This window comes from Mesocricetus auratus, unplaced genomic scaffold (genome assembly GCF_017639785.1).
Source record: "Mesocricetus auratus isolate SY011 unplaced genomic scaffold, BCM_Maur_2.0 Super-Scaffold_2245, whole genome shotgun sequence".
Classification (NCBI taxonomy): Eukaryota; Metazoa; Chordata; class Mammalia; order Rodentia; family Cricetidae; genus Mesocricetus; species Mesocricetus auratus.
In genome coordinates, this window is record NW_024429180.1 from 29,891,097 (window position 1) to 29,903,685 (window position 12,589).

The 12,589-nt window shown below is 38.8% G+C and overlaps 1 protein-coding gene across 1 annotated transcript; it reads right to left on the bottom strand.

The window, feature by feature from the left end:
* Window positions 1–9,916: 9,916 nt before the first annotated feature.
* Window positions 9,917–10,611, bottom strand: LOC101831379 (myeloid leukemia factor 1-like). Its single transcript, XM_040740616.1, has one exon. The coding sequence runs from the start codon at window positions 10,609–10,611 to the stop codon at window positions 9,988–9,990; it is 624 nt and encodes a 207-aa protein (XP_040596550.1). The 3' UTR covers window positions 9,917–9,987.
* Between the last annotated feature and the right edge of the window lie 1,978 nt (window positions 10,612–12,589).

Sequence of the window (12,589 nt, forward strand, 5' to 3'; positions counted from 1 at the left end):
TAGTGGGAGACTTTAACACTCTGCTCTCACCGCTAGACAGGACCTCCAGACAGAAACTTAACAAAGAAGCAAAAGAACTAATAGAAGTTATGACCCAACTGGGTTTAACAGACATCTATAGAACATTCCACCCAAACACAAAGGGATATACCTTCTTCTCAGCGCCACATGGAACCTTCTCTAAAATTGACCACATAATAGGAAACATAGCAAATCTCCACAAATACAAAAAAAAATTGGAATAACCCCCTGTATCTTATCAGACCACCATGCATTAAAATTAGAAGTCAACAATAACACAAATTGCAGAAACCCTACAAACTCATGGAAATTGGACAATTCACAATTGCAACATCCCTGGGTAAAGGAATAAATAAAAAAATAAATTAAAGACTTGCTGGAATTCAATAAAAATGAAGACACAACATATGCAAACTTATGGGACACTTTGAAAGCAGTGCTGAGAGGAAACTTCACAGCACTAAGTGCCCACATGAAGAAACTAGAGAACTGTCATACTAGAGAATTAATGGCACAGCTGAATGTTCTAGAACAAAAAGAAGCAAACTCAAAAAAAAAAGAAGCAAACTCACCCAGGAGGAGCAGATGCCAGGAAATAATCAAATTCAGAGCTGAAATCAATCAAGTAGAAACTAGGAAAACATTGAGAAGAATCAATGAAACAAAGAGTAGGTTCTTTAAGAAAATCAACAAAATAGACAAACCTTTGTCCAAACTAACCAAAAGACAGAGAGAGAGAGCATGCTAATTAACAAAATCAGAAATGAAATAGGGGACATAACAATGGACCCTGAGGAAATCCAGAGAATCACCAGGGCATATTTTGAAAATTTGTACTCCACAAATTTGAAAATTTAAAGGAAATGGACAATTTCCTGGATAGATATCACTTGCCAAAACTAAATCAAGAGCAGATAAACAATCTAAATAGACCTATAACCCCTATGGAAATAGAAGCAGTCATCAAAAGTCTCCCAAACAAAAAAAGCCAAGGCCCAGATGGTTTCAGTGCAGAATGCTACCAGAAATTCAAAGAAGAGCTAATTCCAATACTCCTCAAAGTATTCCACACAATAGAAGCAGGAGGCTCACTGCCAAACTCTTTTTACAAGGCTACAATTACCTTGATACCCAAGCCACACAAAGACACAACTAAGAAAGAGAACTATAGACCAATTTCCCTCATGAATATTGATGCAAAAATACTCAATAAAATACTAGCAAACCGGATTCAAGAGCACATCAGAAAAATCATCCACCATGATCAAGTAGGCTTCATCCCAGGAATGCAGGGATGGTTCAACATTAGAAAATCTATCAATGTAATACACTATATAAGCAAACTGCAAAAGAAAACCACATGACCATCTCACTAGATGCTGAAAAAGCCTTTGACAAAATCCAGCACCCCTTCATGATAAAGGTCCTAGAGAGATAAGGGAAAACAGGAACATACCAGAATATAATAAAAGCAATATACAGTAAACCAACAGTAACATCAAGCTAAATGGAGAGAAACTCAAAGCAATTCCTCTAAAATCAGGAACAAGACAAGGCTGTCCACTCTCTCCATATCTCTTCAATATTGTCCTTGAAGTTCTAGCTAGAGCAATAAGACAACAAAAAGGAGATAAAGGGGATACAAATAGGAAAAGAAGAAGTCAAACTTTCACTATTTACTGATGATATGATAGTTTACATAAGTGACCGGAAAAACTCCAGAAGGGAATTCCTAGAGCTGATAAACACCTTCAGCAATGTCGAAGGATACAAATAAAAGTAAAAAAAAAAATCAGTGGCCCTATTATATACAGATGATGAAGTGACTGAGAAGAAATCAGAGAAACATCACCCTTTACAATAGACATAACCAGCATCAAATATGTGGGGATAATGTTAACCAAGGAAGTGAAAGACCTGTATATCAAGAACTTTGAGTCTTTAAAGAAAGAAGTCAAAGAGCATACAAGAAAAGGGAAAGATCTCCCATGCTCTTGGATTGGTAGGATCAACATAATAAAAATGGAAATCTTGCCAAAAGCAGTCTACAGATTCAATTCAATCCCCATCAAAATTCCATCACAATTCTTCAAGGATCTTGAAAGAACAATAATCAACTTTATATGGAAAAACAAAAGGCCCAGGATAGCCAAAACAACCCTATACAATAAAGGAACTTCAGGAGGCATCACCATACTTGACTTCAAGCTCTATTATAGAGCTATAGTCCTCAAAACAGCGTGGTATTGGCACAAAAATTGGCTGGTAGACCAATGAAACCGAATTGAAAACCCCGATTTTAACCCACACACCTATGAACACTTGATTTTTGACAAAGAAGCTAAAACTATACAATGAAAAAAAAAAGCATCTTCAACAAATGGTGCTGGAATAACTGGGTACTGGTATGCAGAAGACTGCAGATAGATCCATGTTTATTGCCTTGTACAAAACTTAAGTCCAAATGGATCAAAGGTCTCAACATAAATCCAACCACACTGAAACTTTTAGAAGAGAAAGTGGGTGGTAGCCTTGAACGAATTGGTACAGGAGACAGCTTCCTGAACATAACACCACTAGCACAGACAGTGAGATCAACAATTAATAAGTGGGACCTCCTGAAACTGAGAAGCTTCTGTAAGGCAAAGGACACAGTCAACAAGACAAAAAGGCAGTCCACAGAATGGGAAAAGATATTCACTAACCCCACATCTGACAGAGGGCTAATCTCCAAAATTTACAAAGTACTCAAGAAGCAAGTCTCCAAAACACCAAAGGATCCAATTAAAAGCTGGGGTACAGAACTAAACAGAGAATTCTCAATAGAGGAGGCTAAAATGGCCATGAGACACTTAAAAAAAGTGCTCAACATCCTTAGCGATCAGGGAAATGCAAATCAAAACAACTCTGAAGTACCATCTTACTCCTGCCAGAATGGCTAAAGTTAAAAACACCGAAGACAATTTATGCTGGAGAGGATGTGGAGAGAGGGGAACACTCCTCCAATGCTGATGGGAGTGCCAACTTGTACAACCACTTTGGAAAGGAGTATGGAGTTTCCTCCTGAAAATGGGAATCAATCTACTACAAGACCCAGCAATTCCACTCTTAGGCATATATCCAAATGAGGCAAATTCATACAACAAGGGCATCTGCTCCACTATGTTCACAGCAGCATTATTTGTAATAGCCAGAACCTGGAAGCAACCTAGATGTCCCTCAACTGAAGAGTGGATAGAGAAAATGTGGTACATATACACAATGGAGTATTAGTCAGCAAAAAAAAAAAAAACAATGGAATCCTGAAATGCACAGGTAAATGGATAACACTGGAAGAAACCATCCTCAGTGAGTTAACCCAGTCGCAAAAAGACAAACATGGTATGTACTCACTCATATATGGATTTTTTTTGGTTTTTTTGAGACAGGGTTTCTCTGTGTAGTTTTGGAGGCTGTCCTGGCACTCGCTCTGTACACCAGGCTGGCCTCGAACTCACAGAGATCCGCCTGCCTCTGCCTCCCGAGTGCTGGGATTAAAGGCGTGCGCCACCAACGCCCGGCTCATATATGGATTTTAGGCATGGATCAGGATAGTGTCAGTCTGCTCTTCCAGTATTGGAGAGTCTGGGAAACAGAAAAGAACCTAAAAGATATGCATAGTACCCAAGAGAAGAGGAATGAGGCAAGATGGGGAACTTGGCGAGGGGTGGGGGTAGGGGGAGCTGAGAAGAAGAGAGGGGGAGAAGAGGAAGAGAGAGTAGGTCATGGGAGAACAGGAAGGTTGAGGGGGGTAGAATAGGGGAAAGAGGGAATCATAGGTTAGAAGACAGATCAGGCACCAGTGTGACCTCTAGTGATCTAAAGGGATGACACCAATTGGCAAGCTAAGCAGTAGTGTAGAGACCACTTTGAATGCCCCTTCCTGATAATGAACTTGATGTCTTTAAACCCTCTGGGAGCCTTCATCCAGTGACTGATGGAAGCAGAGGCAAATACCCACAGTTAAACACTAAACTGAACCCAAGGAACACAGTGATAGAGAGAGAGGAGCAATGAGCAAATTGGCAAAGAATGGGCTGGCAAAACCAGCAGAGACAGCTGATCTGAACAGGGGAGAGCTCTTGGACCTCAGACCGACAGCTGGGAGGCCAGCATGGGACTGATCCGAACCACCCCGAATGTGAGTGTCAGTGAGGAGGCCTGGACAACCTATGGGGCCCTGAGTAGTGGATCAGTGTTTATCCCTGGAATACAAACAGACATCGTGTGTCCATAGCACAAAGAGGGATGCTCTCTCACCCTGGACTCTTAGGGGGAGTGCCTGGAACCCACCCTGAGTGAAATGATAGACTCTATCTATCCCCTATGTTGAAGGAATTGGCAATAGGGTGGGAGGCTGGGGGGGATATGGGAGTGTGGGAGGAGGGGGAGGGAGAGGGAACTGGGATTGACATGTAAAACAAGCTATTTAAAATTAAAATTAAAAAAAAGTGTGAAAAGAAAAAAAAAGAATGAAGGAGGTTGGTCACTCTGCCTAAGACCTTATTTATGAAGTAGAATGTGAAATCCTGAATCAAGTTTGAGATTTGATGAGTCCCAGTGTGCTTTAAAAAAAGCATTATAAAATTTTGAAACTATGTTTGTAAGATTTTAACAACTTTTTATACCCTTCCCATTTGTGTATGTGCGTGGGTGTATTTGTGTGTTGAGGGGAGGGGGATAGTAAGAGTACTGGAGTGTGTGCTGGGATGTTGGGAAGGGAGCACTAATCCTCTTTAAGATCATAAAAGGAGTCTTTCCATGCCTCTTGTAGTATACTATAGTACAGTATAATATAGTATAGTATTGTATAGTAAGTTTGGCAAAAGTTCACTACTGTAGTATAAACAAGCTTCTGAGCTCTCGTGCCCAGTAATGGACTAGATTTCAGTATTTCCCCCACAACTTTTAGAATCACAGCAGCACAAAATGGAAGACTAACTAAAGATGTGGAAACTCACTAGCTCTTCCTAGTTGCCTAGGAGTTACTTATATTGAAAATGAATTATTTCAAAGAAATAATAAGCAAAAGTTTTATTTTGGTGTGTTTAAAGGCATCAAATGTTGTTTTGATGTTTGTGCAGTGTAGAAGTGAACCCCACAAAGTTATCCACCCAAGAGGGCAGAGACATGTAAACTGACACAGGTAGATATAAAAGGAAGTGAAAGAAGAAGGAACCTCCCTTTTTCTCCTGGAAGCCAGCGAAGCTTCTAACTCCTGGTCTGTGCGACTCTCTCTCTCTCTCTCTCTCTCTCTCTCTCTCTCTCTCTCTCTCTCTCTCTCTCTCTCTCTCTCTCTCTCTCTCTCTCTCTCTCTGGTAAATAAATATATTGTTTTCCATATATAGCATCGAATATCGTTATAGTGTAGTATGTGGAATCTGACAGTCTTGCAGGCTTATTTCAAACATATCTTCTACTTTCTATGCCTTTTCCGTAATTTTAATTTAAAATTGACCTCTGAGGAATAGAAAAGTTGTCCCTTGAAGTTACAAGTGCAGGTAAAGTTTCATTATATGTTTGCTTTCTTTTCCATTCCCACCGCAAAATCATGCAAGTCACCTGCCAACAACACTTCCCCTGGAAGTTATTATATAGATTTGGAAGCACTGTGAGTGTGAAATCTGACAATATTTTTTCAACCTCCAGGGCCACACATCTTTGTAATCTAAGTAATAACACATGGAAGAATTTTTCCTGAGCCAAAAGAGAAATGAAAAAAAAAGTGTAACAGAGAGGAAGGTTATTTGTTTTACACTTAACTTCTTCATGCAAGATGTTAACTTGCTTATAATGGAACCAAGGGGCCAGTTTAGTACTTCAGATTTGATTTGTTTGGTCAAAGTAGCATTTAAAACCTTTTCAGTTGGAGAGGCTCACAGTGGGCATACACTCTGCACTTTACACTTTCTCCATATCTTTCTCCATTATTTTGCGCTTCACAGTCCCTTGTCTATATTCCTTGTCTCCTTAGGTTTTGAGCATTAGAAATACTGCTTTAGTCCACATTTTGCCACGCTGAGTGTCCACAGGAGCACAAGTAACTCCTAGACGGTAAACCTGCTTCAATGTAGACAGCTACCAATGAACACTGGGAAGAAGAAAAGCTTTGAACATGCACTGGAATCTCCAGTGTGTAAAAGTCTTCTCGTAGTACAAACAACAGTTGATATGAACAACAGATCAGGAGATTCCAAAGATTCTTTGTCTACAGATTTCTACAATTGAAAAAAGATATGTAAGAGCTTAGATCGGGGTATCTGGTGAATATTATTTTGCGTTCTCGAAGTATTCCCCACAGGTTAGACTGTAGCTTCATACTGTTATCTTTCTCTTAAAAAAAAAGAAAACTAGCTCAACAGAAAGGTTGGAAACATAAGTACTGTACCAGTTGGATAATGCAACTGGCTAGCTGCACCCCAGAACACCGCATACTAAGGTAGGCAGTTGCTGACAGTACAATTTTCCAACTGTCTTCTTTGGGACCTAGCCAGCTGGTACTGGCCAATTACACAGGAAGGATGGGGGCTCCAAATCAGCAGTCCCATATCTCTCTTTCTGAAGATAAGAACTGTAGTGAAAGATGTGTGCATCCATGCTGTTTAGGGAAATGTCTTCAGGGCTTCCACAGCCAAGCTATGTTCTTTGTCTTGGAAATCTACTTCATCACAGTTAGAATTTGGTTGTCCCTTTGAACACTGCTTGATGTGCATCAGAATCAGGAGTCATCTTTGTAATGAAGATGCTTAGCTCAGAGAGTTTCTCTAGGATGTTAAATTAAAATACGTGAGAAAATTTCCACCTTGTGGGTACATAGGGTCAAAATTAACAAATTTGTACATAATAGTTTCTTATATAACCAGAGAAGATGGCAAATTTGTTCCCAGTTTGGTCCCGGGAAAACTGAACATTGAGCTTAGAACACCATGTTAACACACTTCAAAAGGATATAACTTGGATTTACCCATATTAGGGTTTTTTTTTCAGTTTAAATTTAGATTAGAAACAAGGATGCTTCACAAGTCAGTTCCAGGTCCCTCGCCCTTTTCCTCCCCTCCTCCCATGCCCTCTCCCCAACCCCCCCCCATTATCCCCTCATTTCTCCAGGGAGGGTGAGGCCCTCCATGGGGGTGTCTATAGTCTGTCATTTCATACAGGGCAGGGCCTAGACCCTCCCCCAAGAGTTCAGGGTGAGAGTACACCTCACATTGTTGGATGGGAGTCCAAAGTCCATGTGTATACTCGGGATGAGTACTGATCTACTGCCCAAGGCTCAATAGATTACCTCGGCCTCCTCACTGACACCCATATTCAGGGGGGTCTTGATCAGTCCCATGCTGGATTCCCAGGCTGATGCCTGGGATTCAAGAATTAACCTTTGTCAGGTCAGCTGTTTCTGGGGGTTAAACCAGACCAGTCTTAATCCCTTTGGTCATCAGTCCTCCCTCTCTGTTACTGGCTTTCTTGAGTTCAGCTCAGTTCTTAACAGAGGGAGTCTGCCTCTTCTTCAATCAGCCACTGAATAAAGTTTCTGTTTCCCAGACTCTCTGGCCATGGAATTGTAGGCTGGCACTCTCCAGATCTATGTCTCAAATCCATATATGAGAGAGTACATGCCATGTTTCTCTTTTTGTGACTGGGTTACCTCACTCAGGATGGTTTCTTCTAGTGTCATCCATTTGCCTGCAAATATCAGGATTCCATTGTTTTTTTTTCTGCTGAATAGTACTCCATTGTGTAAATGTACCACAATTTCTTTATCCACTCTTCGATTGAGGGACATCTAGGTTGCTTCCAAGTTCTGGCTATTACAAATAATGCTACTATGAACATAGTGGAACAGACATCCTTGTTGTATGAATGGGCATCTTTTGGATATATGCCTAAGAGTGGAGTTGCTGGGTCTTGTGGTAGGTTTATTCCCATTTTTCTGAGGAATCTCCATACTGATTTCCAAAGTGGCTGAACCAGTTGGCACTCCCACCAGCAATGGAGGAGTGTTCCCCTTTCACCACATCCTCTCCAGCATAAATTGTCATTGATTTTTTTGATTTTAGCCATTCTGACAGGAATGAGATGGTATCTCAGAGTTGTTTTGATTTGCATTTCCTGGATGGCTAAGGATTTTGAGCACTTTCTCAAGTGCCTCTCAGCCATTTTAGACTCCTCTATTGAAAATTCTCTATTTAGTTCTGCAGCCCACTTTTTAATTGGATCCTTTTGTTTTTTGGAGACTTGCTTCTTGAGTTCTTTGTATATTTTGGAGATCAACCCTCTCTCAGATGTGGGATTAGTGAATATTTTTTCCCATTCTGTGGGCTGCCTTTTTGTCTTGCTGACTGTGTCCTTTGCCTTACAGAGGCTTCTCAGTTTCAGTAGGCCCCATTTATTAATTGTTGATCTCACTGTCTGTGCTACTGGTGTTATGTTCAGGAAGCTGTCTCCTGTACAAATTTGTTCAAGGGTACCACCCACTTTCTCTTCTAAGAGGTTCAGTGTGGCTGGATTTATGTTGAGGTCTTTGATCCTTTTGGACTTAAGTTTTGTGCATGGCGATAAACATAGATCGATCCGCATTCTTCTACATGCCAGCCTCCAGTTATGCCAGCACCATTTTTTGAAGATGCTTTCTTTATTCCATTGTATAGTTTTAGCTTCTTTGTCAAAGATCAGATGTTCATACGTGTGTGGGTTAATATCCGGGTTTTCAATTCGATTCCATTGGTCTACCTGTCTATTTTTGTGCCAATACCAAGCTGTTTTCAGGACTATAGCTCTATAATAGAGCTTGAGGTTAGGGATGGTGATGCCTCTGGACATTGTCTTATTGAACAGGGTTGTTTTGGCTATCCTGGGTCTTTTGTTTATCCATACAAAATTGATTATTGTTCTTTCTAGGTTTGTGAAGAATTGTGCTGGGATTTTAATAGTGATTGCATTGAATCTGTAGATTGCTTATTGTTTTACACTCTATAGTTCAAGACTTCAAACTCTCGGCAGTTCTTCTTCACTCTATAGGATATTTGGATCAGAGGTGTGAGCTACCTTGCCTGGATCACTAATGCAGTTTTACAACTTTATGGTTTTATAGTTAGCTAAGTATAAAGCACATTATAAAACTTGGGAAAACTAAACTTTGATTCACATAACTCTACTGTGGATATTAGCAGACACTGAGTGTATTTTATTTTTTGGTTTTTCAAGACATGTCCTTGGCTGTCATAGAACTCAAAGATGTGGCTGTCTCTGCCTTCAGAGAGCTGGGATTAAAGGCATGTGCCACCACCACCTGGCTTGAGTGCATTTTATTTTAACATCCTACTTTTGTGTACCACACTAAATGACAGAACTAGTTCAGAACCATGATCATCCATGGTAAATACACAATGATATATATATATATATTATATATATAGTATATATAACATATACTATGATATATAACATATATATATAGTCCATATCAAACTGAGAAGCAAATCAGCATGTGAATTTTAAAGTTAGTATGTCTTAAAGAGTTAAGTTTACTACAGAATGTTTACCAATTTAATCACATTGTTCAACATCAAAATTTTATTCCTAAAGTATGAACAATGTAAAGCTAAAACTTACAAGAACATTCAGATTCAGAAGTTTCAAAGTACAGTATCAATTCAACAACAGATTTGTCTTTTGTATTATGTATTATCTAGCACCATGACTTTCTTTGTTAAAAAAACCAACAAAATAAATGAAATGCGCAGTTATTTATTTTTTGGTGATTTTCACAGGTGATCCTTTGACGTTGAGCTTGTCCACAAAATTGTTTGCTCTTCTTCCATTCTAAATGGCTGGCCTTCGATGAATTTTCTCTCTCTTTTTGAGTTCTCGTGACACTGGATTATCATGACCCACACTTCGCATTCTAGTATTTTCTAGATTGTATGGTCATCCACTAGGCTTGTACGTCAAAACTTCATTTTGCCACTCATCATCAAAAGCATGAGCATCACTTTCATTCATATTGATGAACTCTTGATTGACCTCTTCATTTCCAGTCTTGTTGTTCTTGGACTTTCTAATGACATGAGCTCTGTCATGGATAGGATGATCAACAGCCATTTTCTCTAGACCACTGTCAGAATCTCTCATTGCTCTTATGGTTTCTTTTATTCCTCCTGGAGCCCTACGGGTTTGAGTTGAGGCCTGGAAAACCTTCGGTGGTTCATCTCCTACTTTGGAATAGGTCATAACAGAGGGAGAACAAAATGAATGCCCATTTGGATCCATTGAAAGGTGACCAAAGTTTCTTTGTAACTCCTGCATACCATTTCGCATATTTAACATCATCTGATCCATTGCCTGAAAAGGGTTGACATCTGTATGAGTTAAGGAATCTTCTCCATCATCATGTTCTCTATGATTATGGGTTCTTCCTCTACCATCAGAGATACTGAGCAAGTCTCTTCCAAAAGGTTCAGAGAAACTTCTCATCATGTGGCGCAGACTTTCTCGGTGTGCAAGAAAGGAATCAGCGAAGAAGGGGTCGTCCTCGAAGCTGCTGCTCAGCATCCCATCTGGAACATCGTGGCTGCGCGGCGGGCGCGGGGTGGAAATGGGCACAGCTCACCGCGCCGCCACCAGCCTGCTCTCCACTCGCTTCACACGGTCTACCCGCGGCAAAAGCCGCGCCCGCCCATATTAGGGTTTAATTCCCACAATTCGTGTACCACGCAGCTTAATTTATTTTCACCAGAAAATGTGTATGGCATTTGGAATATTTTCCTAATTCATATTATTTATATTTTAAATGCTTCCATTAATCTTAAATGAACTATATTATTATTTCAAATACAAAGCAAAAACTGTATTCACTTTCTGTATAACTATAGGTCCTATACTTTTAACTAATTTTCCAATTTAATACTACACACAAATGGAATAAGAACTTGATTCTATCCAAACTGCAAAATGGATTCCTTGATGTTACCAGTGAAGTAAGGTTAAAGAATTCCTATTTGGATGTATTCTTACTTAAGAAAGAGGATTTGTTGGAAGAATAACAACCTCTTTACTCAATGTATATATGTATGAGTACTTTTGTAATCACTTTCTTCTGTATAGTTTTGAGATAGTGCTTTCACTTGACTGAGATTTTGTCAGATTTTCTAGAATGTTCAGCAAGCAAACCCTAACGAACTTTTTGTCTCTGCCTCTGAGAGCTGGCAATATGAATATGTACTACGTCATGTTTTTATTGTGGCTATTGTGTGATTTTGATGTTTTGTTTCTGCAGTTTCTGAGTATATAAAATAGGATCTTTCTGCTTGTGGTTCAATCACTTTACCAAACAAACTATCTCCCCAAGTCACAATGATTATTATTTTCTGTATTTCTCTAAGCATCCCATGTTCTTTCAACTAGCGATAGGATATTGTGTGTCATATGAAGAGGCTGGGAGACAAAAATTTTAAATCACAATTCAAATACTTAGTTAGGGTAAACTAAGAATTAGATAAACATATCAACTCTAAAAATAGTTTATATAATCAAAAATACTATTTTCATAGTCATCAAACTTATAGGTGATAGATTTTTTTTGTATCTATGGTCCTATATTACTACTAATTGAATAAGTACATTCTTTTTTTGCCTAGATTGTACCCAATTGCTTTATATAGTAAAAGATAAAATGTATACTTTGAAAAGTACTGCTATAAATGTGTTTGTAAATAAATTTGTATTATTTTTCTATTTTTTTGTTAGGCTAAATTTTTTTATCAGCATGCAATGTAGATTCAGCCAAGTATCAAGTCTAATTTCTGTAAGGCTGAGAGTAGGCATTCAGGATGATTGCTATCTCATTCAATGAAACCAGGTCTTTTTGCTTATACGTTTCCCTTTCTGGTACTATAGAAAATAATGCTGTTTGGTTGTTTATGTAAATGTAGGTGACAAGAAAATCCAATCAGTTCCTTGTTTTTCTCTTGGCTATGAAAATTTTATTATGCAAAACATATGCTATTCCAATTTGGTTCTGAAATTTCATCAACCTGAAATGCAGCCTCAGAAAATAGAATTGAATGTCATCATGTTTCAGGCAGACTAGTCTTTCTGTGTCTATTTCCTGAGAACTGACACCATTAATATATGAAAGATGCATCTTATGAAATTCTAGACAGCTTATAAGACCATGGTTATTGTAGTCTGATGGAAGGATATTGGAATTCCAGTTTAGCAACTATCTACCTGTTTGATATCAGACAAATCAGTTACAACTTCTTTCTGTTTAAATTTTTGTCTACAAAAGTGCCTTGGAGATTGCGAAGAGTACTGAGGATAGATGTACTAAATTAGCAACCTGGCTCTCAGTTTACATAGACTATACCTAAATTTGGGCTTTTTGTTATTTATAATGACAATGTATCAAATAAGACACATGGACTCTGATTCTGTTATGAGAACATAAACCTGTAAATTGAATTTTTAAAAAGCATAAAGCAACTAATAACCATTTTTATCAATTATATTTGCAAGTATCTTCTAACCT

Excerpts from the sequence above, each read along its gene's own strand:
- LOC101831379 (XM_040740616.1), bottom strand. The coding sequence starts at position 10,611 with ATGCTGAGCAGCAGCTTCGAGGACGACCCCTTCTTCGCTGATTCCTTT.